This window comes from Geotrypetes seraphini, chromosome 2 (assembly GCF_902459505.1).
Source record: "Geotrypetes seraphini chromosome 2, aGeoSer1.1, whole genome shotgun sequence".
NCBI lineage: Eukaryota > Metazoa > Chordata > Amphibia > Gymnophiona > Dermophiidae > Geotrypetes > Geotrypetes seraphini.
This window is the reverse complement of record NC_047085.1, coordinates 277,473,460-277,494,088: the sequence shown is the minus strand read 5'-3', so window position 1 is coordinate 277,494,088 and position 20,629 is coordinate 277,473,460. Positions and strand designations below refer to the sequence as shown.

Genomic DNA, 20,629 nt, shown 5'->3' with positions numbered 1-20,629 from the left:
CCAGCGCCTGTAAAATTACATTTTGCAGCTCCGCCAGCATTTCGGGAGTGAACGCCGCCGCCAGCGCCTCAGCACGAGGCGCGGCCGCCATTTTGTCATCCCCGGGCCACAATTTTTCACGGTCCTTTTTCGCTGTTTTTGTTGCCATTCGGACCGCCGGAGGAGACAAGTATCTGTCCATATATTTATAAAGCTTTTGCTGGCCAAAGGGGGTAAAACCGCTCGAGTTGAAGTGCTAATTTGAAGCCGGAGGAGGGGCAGGGCTCCGGAGCCGATCGTTCACGCAGCCGACCCGCTCACAGCATCACGTGACTCCCGCAGTGCCAATCTTTAAAAAATAAAAACAGAAAACTGCCAATAGAAAATGTACTTATGGGTACAAGTAAAGCTGTAAATAGTATATTCCACTAGTTACTTAAACTATCACGATCCAGTCCAGGACATGCACTTTTCGTCATGAAAACTCAATGGATAACAAGGCAATTGCTTTGCACACATCTCCTTTCATTGGCCAGTAAAATCAACTCAACAGAAAAAGAGGAGTCTTCATTTGGCCAGTACAGTGAGAAGCAAAACAAAAGAAAGGCATTGTTAATGCACATTTTAGGTTAAAATGTACAAGCACCACAAGTAGCTTTTCAAATAGTAGCTTAACATGAAATTCTCAACAAGACTGAGGCAAATAAACTATTGAAATACATTTCTTTTATCCCAAATAACTTTGAACATATTAAACACACACAGCGTTATACTTCATGATTTCAGCAGATAATATAGACTCTTACCTTTTAAAGACCTCCTCATGATGAGTAGCTGGCAAAATAAATCCTTCTTCATCTAATTTAATCTCCACATCTAATAAAAAATGTTTATATACATTAATATCTGTCATAGGAATAAAAATGGATTACAACAGTTATAGATGTGGAGGTGGAGGAACAGTGTATATCTTGACCAGAGACTGCATATTAAGAGATTAGGTTCTTAACCTAATAATATGTGTTCCAGTAGATAGTAATGGTATGCTGAATCATAGGGTTGTCCATCTATACTTGCAAGCATATTGAAAATGTCAATTACAACTTTTCAGTTCTGTCTCCTTCTCCACTGTCTCTGCTGCCCCCTTCAGTTCATACCAAAGCTGGCAACAGACCAACAAAAGAAGACAGGAGATGGAAGGTTAAGGGGAACTCCTCAAATCCAGGTGTCTTATCTACTCAGATGAATTTTAAAACAGCAATGTAGTTAAAAACATTAAGAAGCCTCTGAAAGGAAGAATGCATTTAAGAAAAATACAAGTTAAACAAGAAACAGCCTGAACATTTATGGAGCTCAACCATTCCTCCCTTGTATCATATACACAGACTCTTCATAATGCAATAGTCTGTCTGGTAGTAAAATCCTAGCTAAGGAGTTGGCCATTAAACTTGAGTCAGAAATCAGGTGTATCAGATTAATTGCTGGGTGGGGGGGGGGGGTTTGAGATGTTCAGCATATAATGCTTATCTACTGGAAAAGATATTATCAAGGTAAGAACCTAATCTCTTTTTCCAGTGCAATAGGGATGGTATGCTGAACCGTAAGAATGTACCTAAGTAGTCCTTAAAGTCTAGGGTGGGAGAGATGAGTCTACACATAGTACCGAGGACCCAAAAGTGATATCCTCCTGCACAGCTATGTCCACCCTGTAGAATTTGGTGAAAGTATGAAGGACCAGTGGCTGACCTTTAAATCTCCTCAGGAGGAACTGCTGTTGCTTCCTCCCAAGAGGAGGCCACTCCTCTTGTCGAATGCACCTTCAATGAGATAGGCGGATGTTTACTGCAACCGATGTATGAGAGGATATAAATTTATGAATCCATCTAGAGATGGTGGTCTTGGAAGCGGGTCTGCTCCATTAGTTAAGATGAAAAAATGATCTGAGAGACAAAACTCCTTGTTCACCTCCAGGTATCGCAATAGGATTCTCCTGACATCCAAAATCTTTAAGACCTTGTCTTTCTTCTTGGACCCTGTGGGGATAAATGTTGGCAACCTAACTTTTTGGTTGACATGAAATGCTGAAATGACTTAAGGACCCTGAGGACCGGGGCAGAAGGGAGCCCAAGCCCTGCCCGAACAACCCCCACCCTCCCAGACACGATCGAGGCAGGAGGGAGCCGAAGCCCTCCTGCCCCGGCGATCCCCCTACCCTCACCCCCACTAAAATACGGGCAGGCAGGAGGGATCCCAGGCCCTCCTGCCCTGAAGCAGCCCCCCCACATCTGGATCCCCCCCGCACACCTGATTGGCCCCCCCGAACACCACCCCACCCGCGACACCCCCCCGTACCTTAAGAACGTTGGACAGATGGATGGGTCCCAAGCCCATCCTTCCGGCAGGCCTAATATCCTCTGAATGGCGGGACTTAGGGCCTGATTGGCCCAGGCGCCTCAAGCCCCGCCCACAGGAGGGTCCTTAGGCGCCTGGGCCAACCGGAATTGGCCCAGTTGCCTTAGGCACATGGGCTTAGTTCACCAATTCAAATCGGGTGAATCGATTCAAATCGATTTGCTTTAAAAAAAAAATCATCCTCCCGATTCGGTGAACAACCCTCCTCCTCGTGCCTTCCTAAAGCATGAGTGGCAGCACTGCTGTTGCTGCTTTAGGGGGCGAGGGGGGAGGATCAGTCGGGAAGGTCTGCCCCCCTCCTCTGAAGGCTTGCATGTTCGGCCAGCTTCCCTTCTCTTGCTTTTACATAATACGGCAGCCTGCAGGATCGCCAGCGCTGTAGCAATCCTTGCAGCTGCTGTCATCGTCAGCGGAACGTTTCCTCTGCTGCGATCCTTCCCCCGATGTACGAGGAGGGGCGGGACCGCAGCAGAGGGAACGTGCCGCTGACGACAACAGCTGCAAGTATTGCTACAGCACCGGCGATCCTGCAGGCTTAAGGTAAGAGCGGGGAAGCTGAACGAACATGCAGACCTTCGGAAGGGGAGGGCAGGCCTTTGAGGGAAGGTGGCCCTGGTGTAGAAGTACACAGAGGGAGGGAATAGGGGGCTCAAAGAGACGTGCATATAATGGGGGGGGGGGAAATAATGGGTCTAAAAAAGAGGAGAGGGAGAGAGATGATGGACAATGGGATTTAGGGAAGGAAGGAACAGAAAGGGAGAGAAGTTGGACACAAGGGATGATGTGAAGGGGGGTAAGGGATAGAGATACTGGATAGGAGAGTAGCTGGGAAGAGAAAGGGAGAGCTGGTGGACCCTGGGGTGGTGGGGAAGGAAGGAGAGATACTGGATGAAGGGTAATTGAGAAAAGGAGAGATGGTGGATCTGGGGATGGTGGAGTCTATCGCTGCAGCTGCGGGGGGATGGAGATGAAAAAAAGGAAAGATGCCAGATCTCCGGGGGAGGGAAGGGAAATGGAAGGGGAAGACAGAGAAGGAAGATGGACGGAGAAAGAAGAAAGAAAGGGACCCTGATCAGAAGACAACCAGAGCCTTGGACCAACATTATTTGAATAATTACCAGACAACAAAAGGTAGAAAAAATAATTTTATTTTCTGTTTTATAATTACAATATGTCAGATTTGGTGTTAGACTGCAAACATAAGCTAGGATTTAACACCACAGCACCAGTGTGGGTAGGAAAGGGCAAAGAAGGTGAAGAGGCTATAAAATAAACCCAACGTAATATAACCCTGTGGTATTATATATAAATACAAACAATAAGAATAGAATACCACTCAAGCAGACTCTACATCTCAGTATATTCAAATTATTCTAATGTAATTTTTATAGAAATTTTTAATATAGAAAATTTTTTATATGTGTATAATTATCTAACCAAATGGCCTCAGAAATGGAGCCTACGCATAACGACACAGTCATCAACTGGAAAATCTGCGTAGTGTATAAGCTCCTGCTCCAATCATTGGCCTCTACTCTAGCAGCTTGTTTATTTACTAAATTTACTTAATAGAACAGCCCCACACCTTATAGTGCTGAAGACTTAATAACATTAAATTGGGTACTCAATATCAGAGTTACTGTGTGTAAAGTCCACATTTGAAAAACTCGACCAAGCAACTTATCTTATTAGTTGAATATTCTTCATAGTCAAAGTTTAAGCCATAAAATTTCAAAACGTTCCGTTCACCAACGCGGCCAGCGTTTCGCGGGTATATCATACAACCGCTGCATCAGGGCCATCGGAACATTCACACACACATCCTAAATACGTATACTCAGTCAACGCTTTTGACTGAGTATACGTATTTAGGATGTGTGTGTGAATGTTCCGATGGCCCTGATGCAGCGGTTGTATGATATACCCGCGAAACGCTGGCCGCGTTGGTGAACGGAACGTTTTGAAATTTTATGGCTTAAACTTCGACTATGAAGAATATTCAACTAATAAGATAAGTTGCTTGGTCGAGTTTTTCAAATGTGGACTTTACACACAGTAACTCTGATATTGAGTACCCAATTTAATGTTATTAAGTCTTCAGCACTATAAGGTGTGGGGCTGTTCTATTAAGTAAATTTAGTAAATAAACAAGCTGCTAGAGTAGAGGCCAATGATTGGAGCAGGAGCTTATACACTACGCAGATTTTCCAGTTGATGACTGTGTCGTTATGCGTAGGCTCCATTTCTGAGGCCATTTGGTTAGATAATTATACACATATAAAAAATTTTCTATATTAAAAATTTCTATAAAAATTACATTAGAATAATTTGAATATACTGAGATGTAGAGTCTGCTTGAGTGGTATTCTATTCTTATTGTTTGTATTTATAAAATAAACCCACCAGGATGTTTGAAAAAAACACCCAATTGGGCAGGAAAATTGAATCGAAAAATCGATTCAGTAGGCTAAATCGAATCAAAATTTTTTTTCCTGAATCGGGCAGGACAACTCACTCACATTCCAGGAAACAAATTTTTAAGAATCATGTAATCCTCTCAATACCCAATGACCAACACAGCTGAACCCCCTATAAAGAAAAGAGGGAAATGTTATAGTCCATCATCACCCTATTGCATAAAAAGCAATACCAATGTAGGAGCAATCAGATCAAAATTAAGAACAGATATCACTATATCCTCAGGGAAACTCAGTTACAATTCGAAAGAAAAAACAATCCCATCCACTAACTCACAAAAACAAAAACGGTTAGGGCTCTTCAGCTTGGAAAAGAGACGGCTGAGGGGAGATATGATTGAAGTCTACAAAATCATGAGTGGAGTAGAACGGGTACAAATGGATCGATTTTTCACTCCGTCAAAAATTACAAAGACTAGGGGACACTCGATGAAGTTACAGGGAAATACTCTTAAAACCAATAGGAGAAAATTTTTTTCACTCAGAGAATAGTTAAGCTCTGGAACACGTTGCCAGAGGATATGGTAAGAGCGGATAGCGTAGCTGGTTTTAAGGAAGGTTTGGACAAGTTCCTGGAGGAAAAGACCATAGTCTGTTATTGAGAAATATATGGGGGAAGCCACTGCTTGCCATGTATTGGTAGCATGGAATATTGCTACACCTTGGGTTTTGGCCAGTTACTAGTGACCTGGATTGGCCACCATGAGAACTGGCTACTGGGTTTGATGGACCATTGGTCTGACCCAGTAAGGCTATTCTTATGTTCTTTTTATTTGACTCTTAGGTTGCCCATTTAATTTACTTATTCATCTATTAATTATCTCTAACATTTAAGCAGACTACAATAAAACACTAAAAAATAAACACACTAAAAAACAAACAGTACATATCAGCAATGATCACATCCACAAAATAATTTGCTATTCTATAGCCCAGGGGTGTCCAAAAGGTTGATCGCGATCAACCAGTAGATTGTGAAGGCAATGCAAGTCGATTGCGAAGCCCATCCTGGGCTCCGTGATAGACTCGCATTGCTTTCGCGTTCTACCAGCTTCCTGACATGGTAAACAGGATGCAGAAGCACTGGGCTGACCAGCCTTCCCCCCGACATCAATTCTGATGTCGGAGAGGAAGTTCCAGGCCAGCCAATCGCTGCCTGGCTGGCCCAGAACTTCCTCTCCGACGTCAGAATTGACGTCGAGGTGGAAGGCTGGTCGGCCCGGTGCTTCTTCGTCCTGTTTACCACGTCGGGAAGTAGGGAGAGGTCAGAACTCGGCAGTTGTGGCTGGGGACCTGTTCCCCGATAGCGGCAGTGGTGGCTTGGGGGAGGGCAGGGAGAAAGAAAGACAAAAAAAGAAAGGGGGCAGGCAGGGAGACAGAAAGAAAGAAATGGGGGACAGGGAGACAGAAATAAAGGGGGGACAGGGAGAGAGGAAGAAAAAGTTGGGGGAGGGAATGAGGTCTAGAGGAGAAGAAGCATAAAGGAGGACAGGGGCCAACAAATGGAAGACAGGAACCAACAGACGTCAAGGATGAAAGACCACATGAAAGATTCAAGCAAGCAGAGAGGGCGAAGACTGGCGGGTACCCCCGAAGAGAAGTACTGAACCACATCGAGGATACAGACTTGAGACCAGAGAGGAAGCTGAAGAAGGGGAAATCTGCAGTCGTCGTGGGAGACTCAATCCTGAGAGAAGTGGACAGTCACGTAGCAGGAGGGAGAGAAGATCGGCTAGTGACCTGTCTCCCAGGAGCAAAAACGAAGGACATCACCGACAGAATCGAGAGGATCCTGGATGGCGCAGAAACAGAAGAGATGGCAGTGATAATCCACGTGGGAACAAATGATGTCAACAGAAGAAATTACAGCAGGACAACGCTAACTGAACAGTTCAAGACCCTAGGAAGGAAACTGAAGCTGAGGACACAGAAGGTAGCATTCTCAGAGATTCTGCCAGTACCGAGGGCAGACGTGAAGAGGCAGACCGAGCTTCAAGCAATAAACGCATGGTTGAGGAGATGGTGCGAAGAAGAAGGATTCCTTTTTGTGAGGAACTGGTCAACTTTTGGGGGGAAGAACAAGCTCTTTAGGAGGGACGGACTACACCTGAGTGAGGCAGGAACGAGGCTGCTAGCAAACAACGTCAAGAGAGGAATCGAGCAGGCTTTAAACTGAAAAGAAGGGGAAAGCCGATAGTCGACCCGACGTCGACGGTTCAGACAAGAGTATCCAAAGAAGATACTGAGGGGGGAAAATGCTGGGAACAAGCAAGAGACGAACAGCAGAAACTGTTGACCAACAAGAAGGGCAAACAGATAAAATTAGAGGAACAGGAGAGACTGGGAAACCAGGTTGCAGACGAAACAGATGCACAAAGAAATGAGGAAGAAAGGAACCTAAAACAGGGACTGCTAGCCCAGATAGGGGATGGCAAGAGGAGCAAAACACATGTAAAACCAGCCGAGAAAAGAAAAGACCGGGACTTAAATTGCTTGTACGCAAATGCAAGGAGCCTAAAGTCCAAAATGGGAGAATTAGAAGTCATAGCCAAAAAAGGAGACCTAGACATCATTGGAATCACGGAAACATGGTGGAACGAGGATAACCAATGGGACGTAGCACTGCCAGGGTACAAACTCTATAGAAGAGACAGGGCCCACAAGAAGGGGGGAGGAATAGCACTATACATAAAAGACACCATTCCCTCGTCCGGAGTGGATATAGAACCAAAGGCGGAAGGATTGGAGTCATTATGGGTTAAACTACCGGGAAAAAATGGCCTTGACATAAGACTGGGTCTATACTATCGTCCACCTGGACAAGCGGAAGCAAACGACAAAGATCTGGCAGCAGAATTAAGGTGGGAAGGCAACAACAGGAACGTGACAGTAATGGGAGACTTTAACTACCCCGGGATAAACTGGAATATTGGAAACTCGAACTGTGCGAGGGAAACAGAATTCTTAGAGTCTGTGAGGGACTGCTTTATGGATCAGCTTGTCAAGGAACCAACAAGAGGTAATGCCACTCTTGACCTAATCCTCAACGGAATAGGGGGACCTGCAAAAGAAGTGGAAATAGTAGGACCACTAGGAAACAGCGATCACAACATGATTCAGTACAAATTAGGAGTAGGTACAGCAAAAGGGAAGAGAACCACAGTGACAACGTTCAATTTTAAGAAAGGGAACTACGATGCTATGAGAGCAATGGTAAGGAAAAAACTCAGAAATAGCTCAAGGAGAGGAGAAACTGTAGAGCAAGCCTGGTCTCTATTCAAGGACACAGTGCAAGAAGCACAACATATGTATATCCCCAGATTTAGAAAAGGGTGCAAAAAAACCCGAACAAAAGACCCCGCATGGATAAATAATGAGGTGAAGAAAGCGATAGGAGACAAGAAAAATTCATTCCGGAAATGGAAAAAGGACCAAACTGGAGAAAACTGGAAGGAACACAGAAAATGCCAAAGAGAATGTCATCAAGTGGTTAGGAGAGCAAAAAGAGAATACGAAGAGAGGCTGGCCAGGGAGGCAAAAAACTTCAAATCGTTCTTCAGATATGTTAAAGGGAAGCAACCGGCGAGGGAAGAAGTAGGACCGTTGGATGCTGGAGACCAAAAGGGAGTGATAAAGGAGCAAGAAGAGGTAGCCGACAGGTTAAACAAATTCTTCTCGTCAGTCTTCACAAGCGAGGACACATCCACTGTACCAGAACCCGATGTGATCTTCCATGGTGATCAAGAAGAAAAACTGTCAACAATAGAGGTGAGCCATGAGGATGTCCTCCAACAGATAGATAGATTGAAAAGCGACAAATCACCAGGCCCGGATGGAATCCACCCTAGGGTACTAAAGGAATTAAGAAATGAGATAGCGGGAATACTCCAACGAGTTTGCAACCTATCCTTGAAAACTGGGGAGATCCCGGAGGACTGGAAGATAGCAAATGTTACACCTATCTTTAAAAAGGGGTCAAGAGGAGACCCGGGAAACTACAGGCCGGTAAGTTTGACATCGGTTCCGGGCAAGATGGTAGAAGCACTGATAAAGGACAGCATCTGTGAGCACATCGAAAAACATGGGCTGATGAAAGCGAGCCAACATGGCTTCTGCAAAGGAAGATCGTGCCAAACAAATTTACTGCACTTCTTTGAGGGGGTGAACAGCCAGTTGGACAAAGGGGAACCCATAAACATCATTTACCTCGACTTCCAAAAGGCCTTTGACAAGGTACCCCATGAGCGGCTACTTAGGAAGCTGTGGAACCACAGGGTGGAAGGGGACATACACAGATGGGTCAAACACTGGTTGGCAGGCAGAAAACAGAGGGTTGGAGTGAAGGGTCACTACTCGGGCTGGAGGAAGGTCACGAGTGGAGTTCCACAGGGGTCTGTGCTGGGACCGCTGCTGTTTAATGTATTTATTAATGACCTGGAAACGGGGACGAAATGTGAAGTTATAAAATTTGCGGATGACACTAAACTCTGTAGAAGGGTTAGAACTACGGAAGAGTGTGAGGACCTACAAAGGGACCTAAACAAACTGGAGGAGTGGGCAAATAAATGGCAGATGAAATTCAATGTAGGGAAATGTAAGGTCATGCATACAGGGAGAAAGAACCCAATGTTCAGCTACCAAATGGGGGGATTAGTATTAGAGGGAAGTAACCTTGAAAGAGATTTGGGTGTACTTGTGGACACAACAATGAAGTCAACGGCACAATGTGCAGCAGCCGCAAAAAAGGCAAACAGAATGTTGGGTATTATTAAGAAGGGTATTACGACCAGAACAAAAGAAGTCATCCTGCCGTTGTATCGGGCGATGGTGCGCCCGCACCTGGAGTACTTTGTTCAGTATTGGTCACCGTACCTTAAGAAGGATATGGCAACACTTGAGAGGGTCCAGAGGAGAGCGACACGAATGATTAAGGGCATGGAAAACCTCTCATACCACAGAAAGATTGGAGAGACTGGGGCTCTTCTCCCTGGAAAAGCGGAGACTCAGAGGAGACATGATAGAGACCTACAAGATCATGAAGGGCATAGAGAAAGTAGAGAGGGACAGATTCTTCAAACTTTCAAAACATATAAGAACAAGAGGGCATTCAGAAAAATTGGAAGGGGACAGATTCAAAACAAATGCTAGGAAATTTTTCTTTACCCAGCGTGTGGTGGATACCTGGAATGCACTTCCAGAGGACGTAATAGGACAGAGTACGGTACTGGATTTCAAGAAAGGATTGGACAAATTCCTGCTGGAAAAAGGGATGGAGGGGTATAGATAGGGAGCTACTGCGCAGGTCCTGGACCTGTTGGGCCGCCGCGTGAGCGGACTGCTGGGCGTGATGGACCTCGGGTCTGATCCAGTGGAGGCATTGCTTATGTGCTTATAAGAAATATTGGATGCACAGTCAGAAGAAAGTGCAACCAGAGACTCATGAAATCACCAGACAACAAAGGTAGAAAAAATGATTTTATTTTCAATTTAGTGATCAAAATGTGTCTGTTTTGAGAATTTATATCTGTTGTCTATATTTTGCACTATGGCCCCCTTTTATTAAACTGCAATAGCGTTTTTTAGTGCAGGGAGCCTATGAGTGTTGAGAGCAGTGCGGGGCATTCAGCGCAGCTCCCTGCGCTAAAAACAGCTATCGCGGTATAATAAAAAGGGAGGGGGTACTGTATTTTTGTATAGTTGTTACTGAGGTGACATTGCATAAAGTCATCTGCCTTGACCTCTTTGAAAACACCCCGGAATATAAATGACAATTAACATTTTCTCTGCATATAGTGTGCTTTGTGTTTTTTAAATTTTATTGTTGGTAGATCATTTTGACTTGATCATTTTAAAAGTAGCTCACAAGCTCAAAAAGTGTGGGCACCCCTGCTATAGCCTATCTTTGAGAGCCATTAATAGAATAGCAATTAGTGCATTTTTGGCACCTTTTACAGAATTTGGCCCTTTAAGTGCATATTAGTTTGTGTATTCTGAATATTATATATTGATTTCAATTTTGATTATTAGAATCTCACTTTAAGAAGCACAGGAGTTTGTTGCTCTGCTGACGTCTTTTGCCTGGTATTACATTTTAGTAAACATTTAAAAACAGATAAATTCCAAATTCACTGCAAACACTTACCTAATGTATAACAGTATGGTGTCAACACATGTGATGCAAAATACATTCTTGCACCTAAGAGATCAATCAGACCAGTCTTGACCTTATTATACAGATGAGGATCCACAGGAGTCTCCAGTGAACGGCCTGGTATGATAAATGTCTTCACTCGGTACTTTGGAAGGAGTTTAGGACCCTAGTAATTTATTAGATATTGTCAGACAACTGAAGTATTAATTTTCCAATTATATAATCCCAAAAGACAGAAAACTAACTGAAAATATCATGTGCCCCTTCTAAGAAAAGAAAAGAAAAATCCTCCAACAATTTCAGATTGGGCACAACCAATATTATAATGGCATTTCAACGCTTCCCCCCTCCCCTGGCTTATTTAATTTAATTTTTATAAATTTAACAGATGTATCATAAAATTTACCCTAATACCTCTATAAAGTGCTGCAGAAAATAAGGAGAAGATGAACTCTGATACAAATACACTACAAAGGGCCACTGAAAAGTTCTCATCCAAATCAACAAAGTTGGAGCAGTCTCCATCGAGAGCTACACACCTAGGGCTCATTTTACTAAGCTGCGATAGCGTTTTTAGTGCGCATAGAATTTTAGAATGCGCTAAATCCATGCTACGCGACTAGAACTAACGGCAGCTCAATGCTGGCGTTAGCATCTAGCGCGCGCACTAAAACCCCTATCACAATTTAGTAAAAGGAGCCCTTAGTTCAGTGATTTTCTATTTTCTTGCCCTCGAGCTGCATGTCCCCCTCCACCGAAGCTGACCCAGAAGGCTTCCCTCTAATGTCAGAGAGAAGACTTCCAGGTCAGCCACGTGAAGCGTGCAAGAGCCGCTGCCCGCGTCCCTGCAAACGAGTGTGACTGAAGGCAAGAAGGGACAGCCCAGCTGGACGGCCCTGAAGGGAGCAAGTGTGGCCCTGGAGCGAGCAAATAAGGGAGAGAGGGGATATCAACATGGGACAAAGGGAGAAAGGAGGGGGAAAGGAGTGCATTGGGATACAGGAAGGGCACAAATTTGGGATAAAGGCAGGAATGCAGGAAGGGGGGCACAAACGGGACACAGAAGGAAAGGAGGGGGCATGAACTTGGGACACAAGGGAGGGTGAGGAACTAACTTGGGACATGGGAGGGAGAGAATAGAAAGGGAGAATTGTTGGGTGTGAATGAGAGGGAAAGAGAAGGTGCAGAAAGAGGAAAATTGGGGAATGGCAGAAAGAGGAAAATTGTTGGGAATAGAGAGAGAGGAGTGAGGTAGAGATACATGGGGAAGAGAAGGATGAGAGGGAGGTGGTGGAGTGGGAACAGAGGGACAGTTTGAAGGGAGTGCAAGGGGGAGGAATGTTGGACATAGTGATGGAGGGAGAGGTGTGGAGAAGGGTGCTAGAAGGAGAAATTTTGGGCATGGAGCTGGTGGCCAGTGGTGAAAAATGTTGCACATGATCTGAGGGATGAGAGAGGGAGAAATGTTGGATGTGGCAGTAGAGGGAGTGGAAGAGATGCACCCTGGATCTCTCTCTCTCTTTCCCCATTCCCTGTACACAGGGGGAGGGATCATGAAATGGTGAGATGATGAAGGCAGGGAGATGGGCATAGGGGAAATACTAGAAAGCACAGTTACTTACCGTAACAGGTGTTATCCAGGGACAGCAGGCATATATTCTCACATGTGGGTGACGTCATCTACGGAGCCCCGATGCGGAAGCATTTTCAAGCAAACTTGATTGAAGATTTAAGTTTGCTCTGCTGCTCCACGCATGCGTGCCTTCCTGCTCCACTAGGGGGTGCATCCCCTCGTGGTCTCCAGTTCACTTAACTAGCCAAGAAGCCAACCTCGGGGAGGTGGGCGGGTTGTGAGAATATATGCCTGCTGTCCCTGGATAACACCTGTTACGGTAAGTAACTGTGCTTTATCCCAGGACAAGCAGGCATGATATTCTCACATGTGGGTGACCTCCAAGCTTACTGAAGAGGGATGGAGGGAAGTTGGCAATTTAAGCAAATAGATTTTGCAACACCGATTGGCCGAATCGGCCATCGCTTCTGGACAGGGAGTCCAGACAGTAGTGGGAGGTGAAGGTATGAACCGAAGACCACGTGGCAGCCTTGCAGATTTCCTCAATAGGTGTGGACCTGAGGAAGGCTACGGAGGCTGCCATTGCTCGGACTTTGTGTCCCGTAACTCGACCATGCAGCGCGAGACCAGCCTGAGCGTAGCAAAAGGAGATGCAATCGGCCAACCAGTTGGACAAGGTGCGTTTGGAAACTGGGTGACCTAACCGGTTTGGGTCGAAGGACAAAAACAGTTGTGGGACTTTCCGGTGTGGCTGAGTGCGTTGGAGGTAAAAGGCCAACGCTCTTTTGCAGTCAAGAGTGTGGAGCGCCACTTCTCCGGGGTGAGAGTGGGGCTTGGGAAAAAACACAGGTAAGACAATGGACTGATTGAGATGGAAATCAGACACTACTTTAGGTAGGAACTTTGGATGGGTGCGGAGTACCACCTTGTCGTGATGGAATACCGTGAAGGGTGGGTCCGCTACCAGAGCTTGTAGCTCACTAACCCGCCGTGCGGACGTGAGCGCGAGTAGGAAAATTACCTTCCAAGTGAGGAATTTTGGATGGCATTTGTCTAGGGGCTCAAATGGAGGTTTCATTAGTTGAGCCAGAACCACGTTAAGGTCCCAAACCACCGGGGGAGGTTTGAGAGGGGGGTGGACGTTCAGCAGACCCTTCATGAAGCGAGTGACTAAGGGATGGAGCGAGAGGGCTTTCCCTTCCAGGGGCTGATGAAAGGCCGCAATCGCACTGAGGTGTACTCGAATGGAGTTGGTCTTTAGGCCGGAATGAGATAGTTGAAGTAGATAGTCAAGGACCAGGGGGACGGGGACCGACACCGGGTCCTGGCTGTGGGAGGAGCACCAGGTTGAGAATCTGGTCCACTTTTGGGAGTAGCAGGTTCTCGTTGAGGTTTTTCTAGAGGCCTCCAATATCTCCTTGACTGATTGAGACACGGGGAGAGCAGTTAGGGGGAGAGAAACCAAGCATTCAGATGAAGAGATTGAAGATTGGGATGTAACAGTGAACCCTGACCCTGTGACAGTAGAGAGGGAAACAGAGGCAGAGGCAGTGGATCTCTGACACTGAGTTGAAGTAGAAGGGAAAACCACGGCTGGCGTGGCCAGCGAGGGGCAATCAGGATCAGGGTGGCTTGTACTGTTTTCAGGTGGACAAGGGTCCGCAGTATCAGAGGAAACGGCGGGAACGCGTACAGGAACCTTCCCTCCCAGTCGAGGAGGAAGGCGTCGGCCTCGAGTCGGTCCGGGGAGTATATCCGGGAGCAGAAGAGAGGCAGCTTGTGATTGTGAGGGGATGCGAACAGGTCTATTTGAGGCGTCCCCCACCGTTCGAACACTCCTCGTAGGGCCTGAGAGTGTAGTGACCACTCGTGTGGCTGGAGGAGGCGGCTGAGTCTGTCCGCTAGGCAGTTTTGTTCTCCTTGTATGTACACCGCCCGAAGGAAGGTGTTGTTGGAGATTGCCCATTTCCAGAGGCGTAGGGCTTCCCGACAAAGGAGCCAAGACCCTGTGCCCCCTTGTTTGTTTACGTAGTACATCGCTACTTGGTTGTCGGTTCGGATGAGAACCACTCGGTCGCGGAGCAGATGTTGGAAGGCTACAGCTGCGAGGTAGATGGCCCGAAGTTCTAGCACGTTGATGTGGCAGCGACGGTCTTGTGCTGACCACATTCCTTGGGTGCGTAGGCCGTCCAGATGGGCTCCCCAAGCGTATTCCGACGAGTCCGTGGTGAGTACCTTGCTGTGGGGTGGGGTGAGGAAGAGCAAACCTTTGGAAAGATTTGAAGAGTCGGCCCACCAGCGGAGCGATCGTTGCAATGAAGGAGTCACTGTTACGGAGCGGTCGATCGGGTCCCGGTCTTGACGCCATTGAGACGCCAGGGTCCATTGAGGGATTCTCAGATGGAGGCGGGCGAAGGGTGTGACATGGACGGTGGAGGCCATGTGGCCCAGGAGGGTCATCATCTGTCGAGCTGATACTGAGGTCAGCAGAGAGATCCTTCGGCTCAGACTTACTAACGCCTCCAGGCGCGGAGGGGGGAGGAAGGAACGGAGGCGAACCGTGTCCAGCGTGGCCCCGATGAACTGTAGGGACTGCGAGGGGCGTAGTTGAGATTTTGGGAAGTTTATTTCGAACCCCAGACTTTGTAGGTAGGTAATAGTCTGTTGGGTCGCTGAGATAACCCCTTCCTTGGACGGGGCTTTGATTAGCCAGTCGTCCAGGTAGGGGAATACCTGGAGGCCCTGGGAACGTAAGGTTGCTGCTACCACCACGAGGCACTTGGTGAAGACCCGAGGTGATGATGCTAGTCCGAAGGGGAGGACTCGGTATTGTAGGTGCCAGTCCCCTACTTGGAAACGCAAAAACTTGCGGTGAGCGGGGTGCACTGGGACGTGTGTGTACGCCTCCTTGAGATCGAGGGAGCAGAGCCAGTCGCCCTCGTCGATCAGGGGGTAGAGTGTTGGTAGTGAGAGCATCCGAAACTTTTCCCGTACCAGGAATTTGTTGAGGCGTCTCAAGTCTAGTATTGGGCGTAGGTCTCCCGTTTTTTTCGGTACCAGGAAGTAACGGGAGTAGAAGCCCTTCCCCCGTTGGTCGGGGGGGACCTTCTCCACTGCTCTCAGGCGAAGCAGGTCTCGAGCTTCGGAGAGGAGTAGAGGTAGCTGAGTCCGGTTGGGAGGGCAATTCCTTGGGGGATTGTCCGGGGGAATGGCCCGAAAGTTGAGAGAGTACCCTGATGAGATCACGCCAAGGACCCATGCGTCCGACGTGAGTTGTTCCCAGCGAGGGTAAAAGGCTTTGAGTCGACCTCCGATGGGAAGGCGGCCTGGGACTATGGCGGAGGGGGCCCGCCCCCTTCCGCGTGTCCCGTCAAAAGGACGGGGATGGTTTGGTGGTCGCGGGCGGTTGAGACTTGGGCATGGCCCTGTGATGGGCTTGCGGACGTCTGGGTGGGGGCCGCGAGAAAGCAGGGGTGGACTTTTGTGGGTAGCGGCGCGGAGGGGCCCTGTATGGCCTGGGCGCTGGCGGTTTGGGCTTTTGCCGGACAAGGGAGGCAAATGAGCGTTCATGTTCGGAGAGGCGTTTTGTCGCCGCTTCGATAGTGTCATCGAACAATTCCTTTCCCACGCAGGGGAGGTTAGCCAACCGGTCCTGTAAGTTGGGGTCCATGTCGACCAGGCGCAGCCAAGCTAGTCGGCGCATGGCGATAGCGAAGGCTGCTTCTCTGGAGGAGAGTTCGAAGCCATCGTAGGCCGCGTGGAATAGATGAAGGCGCATGTTGGAGAGGGACTCTAAAAGCAGGCTGAACGTTCCCTGCCGGGAGGCCGTTAGGTCAGTCTCAAAGGCTCTCAATAGTCCAATGAGGTGTTTGAGGTATGATGTGAAGGTGAAAGTGTAGCTTTGCACCCTAGAGGCCATCATTGCGTTTTGGTATAGTCTCCTGCCGAACTTGTCCAGGGTTCGGCCTTCTCGGCCTGGGTGGACCGCTGCTGAGACCCGGGACGGGTGAGCCTTTTTCAAGGAGGATTCCACTAGCAGCGATTGGTGGGAGAGCTGTGGTTGCTCGAATCCCGGGTAAGGTACTGTGCGGTACTTGGCCTCCATTTTGGAGGGTACGGCCGTGACCATGTAGGGGGTCTCCAGGTTCCTGAAGAAGGCCTGTTGGAGTACCGGGTTAGGTGGTAAGCGAAGGGACTCTCTGGGCAGTGATGGCATATCCAGCTCCGCCAGGTACTCCTTCGAGTATATGGAGTCGGACTGGAGGTCTAAGTCCAATGCGTGGCCCATGTCTTGGACAAAGTGAGTGAAGGATGGGCGAGATGTCCCCGGGGCCCCGTGCGGGGTCGGGGAGCGAGACCTTCGTCGGGTGGGGAAGGATAAGGAGGCTTCCCTCGAGTATCGAGGTTCATGCTCTGATCCATGCTCCGAGGTTGGGGAAGCACTGTGAGAGTGTTCGGGGGTTGTCGATCTTCGGCGTCTCGAGGAGCCCCTCGGAGACGATGCCGGGGTTAGGGGTACCGATCGATGTCGGATTGGTGACCTCGATCCGGACTCCCTCGGAGAATACGTCCGAGGGGGAGTTCGGAGGATGCGCGGGTTGGAGAGTGATAACTCAGCCACCCTTAGTGGTCCCGTACGAGGTGTGGGAGAACGGCCTCGTAGGGTTGGTGAACCTCGGGCCTTCTTGGAGGTACGGCGGTTCGAGGTTTCTGTTGTTCTAGCCCGACGTTTTGCCCCTCGGCGGTCCGCGGAGGGGGAACGTCTCGGGCGTCTCGGCGAGGAGTCCGAGGAGGATGGGATGCGGCGAGGATTGCGCACCTTTCCTCGAGGTTGTTCGGTGTGAGGCCCAGGCTGGTCTGGCACATTCGAGGTCGAGGCCGATTGAAACTGGGCCATTGCAGTGGACAGCTCCGACGTGATCATCGCTCGGAGTAAGTCCTGGAAGACGGGCACGGACAGCATCGAAGGCATGTCCACTGCCTCGGTGCGCTCCACCGGGGGCAACCTCGTATCAGAGTATTCCCGTGTGGTGGAGGCACGGCCCGAAGGCTTGGAGGGCTTAGACGGGGCTGTAAGCATGGGGCTTCCGCCATGCGTCGCCGTTGTCCCCGAGGCTGGCTTCTTCGCTGTTATAGAACCTGAAGAGGGAAGAGGGGACTTACCCGGGGCCGAGGTTTTCTGTTGTCCCGAGGACTTCGGGGTCGAGTCTCGGGGCGATGCCGAGGTATCCGGGGCCGAGGTCAAGGCCGGGGCCGAGGCCGGGGCCGACCTCGAGGCCGAGGTGGAGGGTTGGTCCGGGGTGAAGAGATCCGCCATGCGGGCTTTTCTTCGGCGGAGGGCCCGGTTTTGGAAAATAGCGCACTGGGGGCAGGAGTCGGTTGGATGAGTCGCCCCCAGACAGAGGATGCACCGGCGATGCGGATCTGTAAGAGAAAGGAGCCGCTCGCACCGGGTGCACTTTTTAAAGCCGGTCAAAGGCCGGGACATTAAATCGAAAGTAGCCGCGGCTCGATTAGCCACGCGGCCACGGGGACCCGGAAGCCTCCGGGTCGTTGAAAACGAAGCAGGAATCAAGTAAAAGGGTAAGGAATTCGCGCACAGCGACTTAATCGTGAAAAAACAAGAAAAAATCGCGGTGCTAGAAGGCAGTTGGGGCAGAGCCTGAAAAACACGTCTTCTAGGCTCGCGGAAAATTTTGAACTGGAGACCACGAGGGGATGCACCCCCTAGTGGAGCAGGAAGGCACGCATGCGTGGAGCAGCAGAGCAAACTTAAATCTTCAATCAAGTTTAATTGAAAATGCTTCCGCATCGGGGCTCCGTAGATGACGTCACCCACATGTGAGAATATCATGCCTGCTTGTCCTGGGATAAAGGAACCTATAGGATACATGGAGAAGGGAGATTCTCAACATGGGGAACAATACATACACAGAGATAGAAGATGGATGGTGAGCATGGAGAAAGAAAAATGTCAAATGGTCAGGAGATCTTGGCAAGTGAGTCAAGAGAAGATAAAAGAAAACAGAGACCAGCGCCTGAGACCAACAAGATTTGAAGAATAAAATGATGAAACAATTTTATTTTCTATTTTGTAATTAGAATATATCAGATTTGAGATATGTATCCTGCTAGAGCTGGTGTTAGACATAACTGGGGACTGCAAAGCCCAGGCAGTGCTTCTTTAGCTTCCAGCTGGCTTAAGGCTCTTTCTGACCAGGGGGCAGTTGCCCTAGTTGCACTCCCCTAACACTATTCCTGTCAAGTGTGACTGTGGTATTCTGTTAGCATGATTTTTCTGTGTAGTATCTAATTTAATAAAACCCTTACCAGCGTATGCGCTGTTGAAACGGCGTGATCCCTGCTGCCGTGATGTGTGCCTCCTTGCCAAATTCGATTTGAAATGCATGGGGCAGCTTGCGGCGGGTGGGGCTGAAGAAGGAGAGTGCGACTGTTTCATTCGGTGGTTTCCGCATGCGCAGTAGAGCGTGCGGTAGTTTCCCCATCAGTAGGTGCTAAACATTGCCTTTCTTCCATGATGCTGCGACCCCGAAACCACTGCAGACCACCACGAAAACCGGGTAAAAGGTAAAATGAAGGGAGAAGGGCTACTGCTAGACAGGGGGAACAAGCAAGGGGTGGTGGTGGACAGCCGAGGAAAGAGAGAGACAGAAAGAAAGAAAGACACACACATCTATTCTAGCACCCGTTAATGTAACGGGCTTAAAGACTAGTTCTGTAATAATTTAGCTTATTTAGTTTTCTCGATAATGGAGGGGGAGGGGAGACGGGTTTTGTTGATCCCTGCTCTGATTATTTGTGTTTATAAAATGACAATTGTACAGAATATTGTTTCTTTTTATACTTTAATAAAATAAGTTCAATATATAATGATAACTATTCGAGGCTTGTGCGGATGGGATCAGATGGCTCACGGGGACGGGGCAAGGACAGGGACTGAGCTCGTGGGGACGAGGCAGAGATGGGGACACATTTTTTCCCTGTGTCATTCTCTAATTTCTAGTTCATTGCATCTTAAGCCGAAAAGCCATGTACAGGACACAAACCGTTTCAGTCTCCCCAGTACTGGCCTTGGTTCTTCCAATTACAACCTTCATTTTCTGATTAGAGATCCTCTGTGTTTGTCTCACACTATTTTGAATTCTGCCACTGTTTTATTCTCCATCATCTCCCTAGGGAGGGCATTCCAGTTATCCACCACTATGAAAAATAATTTCCTAATATCATTCCTAAGTCTACCACCCCGCAATCTCAATTTATGTCCTCTAGTTTTACCATTTTCCTTTCTCCTGAAAAGATCTGGTTCTATTATCTTTTAAGTATTTAAATATCTGTATCATATCTTCCATGTCCTCTGGAGTATACATATTAAGGTCTTCCAGTCTCTCCTTGTAAATCTTTTGGCGCTCAAACCTCCTACCATCTTTGTCACCTTTTGCTGGACCGCTTCAAGTCTTCTTATATCCTTCGTCAGATACGGTCTCCAAAAGTGAACATAATATTCCAAGTGGGGCCTCACTAATGACCTGAAAAGGGGCATCAACACCTCCTTTCTTCTACTGGTTATTCCTCTGTCTATACAGCCTAGAATCCTTCTGGTACAGCCACTGCCTTATCACACAGTTTCTGTATTTTCAGTTCCTCAGACACCTATCACTCCAAGGTCCCTCTCCTCTTCAGTGCATATTAGTCTCTCACCTCCCATCACATATGGCTTCCTTGATTTCTAGTCCTCAAATGCATCGCTCTGCACTTCTTTGCCTTCAATTTTAGTTGCCAGATCTTAGACCATTCTTCTAACTTTTGCAGATCCTTTTTCATGTTTTCTACTCCCTCCAGGTTGTCCACCCTTTTACAAATGTAATGTAATTTATTTCTTATATACCGCTACATCCTGGTATCATCTGCAAAAAGGCAAACCTTACCTTCTAACCCTTCAGCAATACCAAGCACCAACATATTGAACAGAATTGACTCCAGCACTGATCCTAGAGCCACTCCACTACTCTCCCTTCC

The 20,629-nt window shown here is 48.0% G+C and overlaps 1 protein-coding gene across 2 annotated transcripts in view; it reads right to left on the bottom strand.

Moving 5' to 3' along the window:
• FASTKD3 (FAST kinase domains 3) overlaps positions 1-20,629 on the bottom strand; it is an 81,448-nt gene that overhangs the window by 41,129 nt on the left and 19,690 nt on the right. For both annotated transcript variants that reach the window (XM_033929726.1, XM_033929727.1), the window contains exons 4-5: positions 11,011-11,185; positions 786-855 (exon numbers count right to left, since the gene is read on the bottom strand). In XM_033929726.1, the coding sequence (XP_033785617.1) occupies positions 786-855; positions 11,011-11,185 (245 nt within the window). The remainder of the gene's footprint in view (positions 1-785; positions 856-11,010; positions 11,186-20,629) is intronic.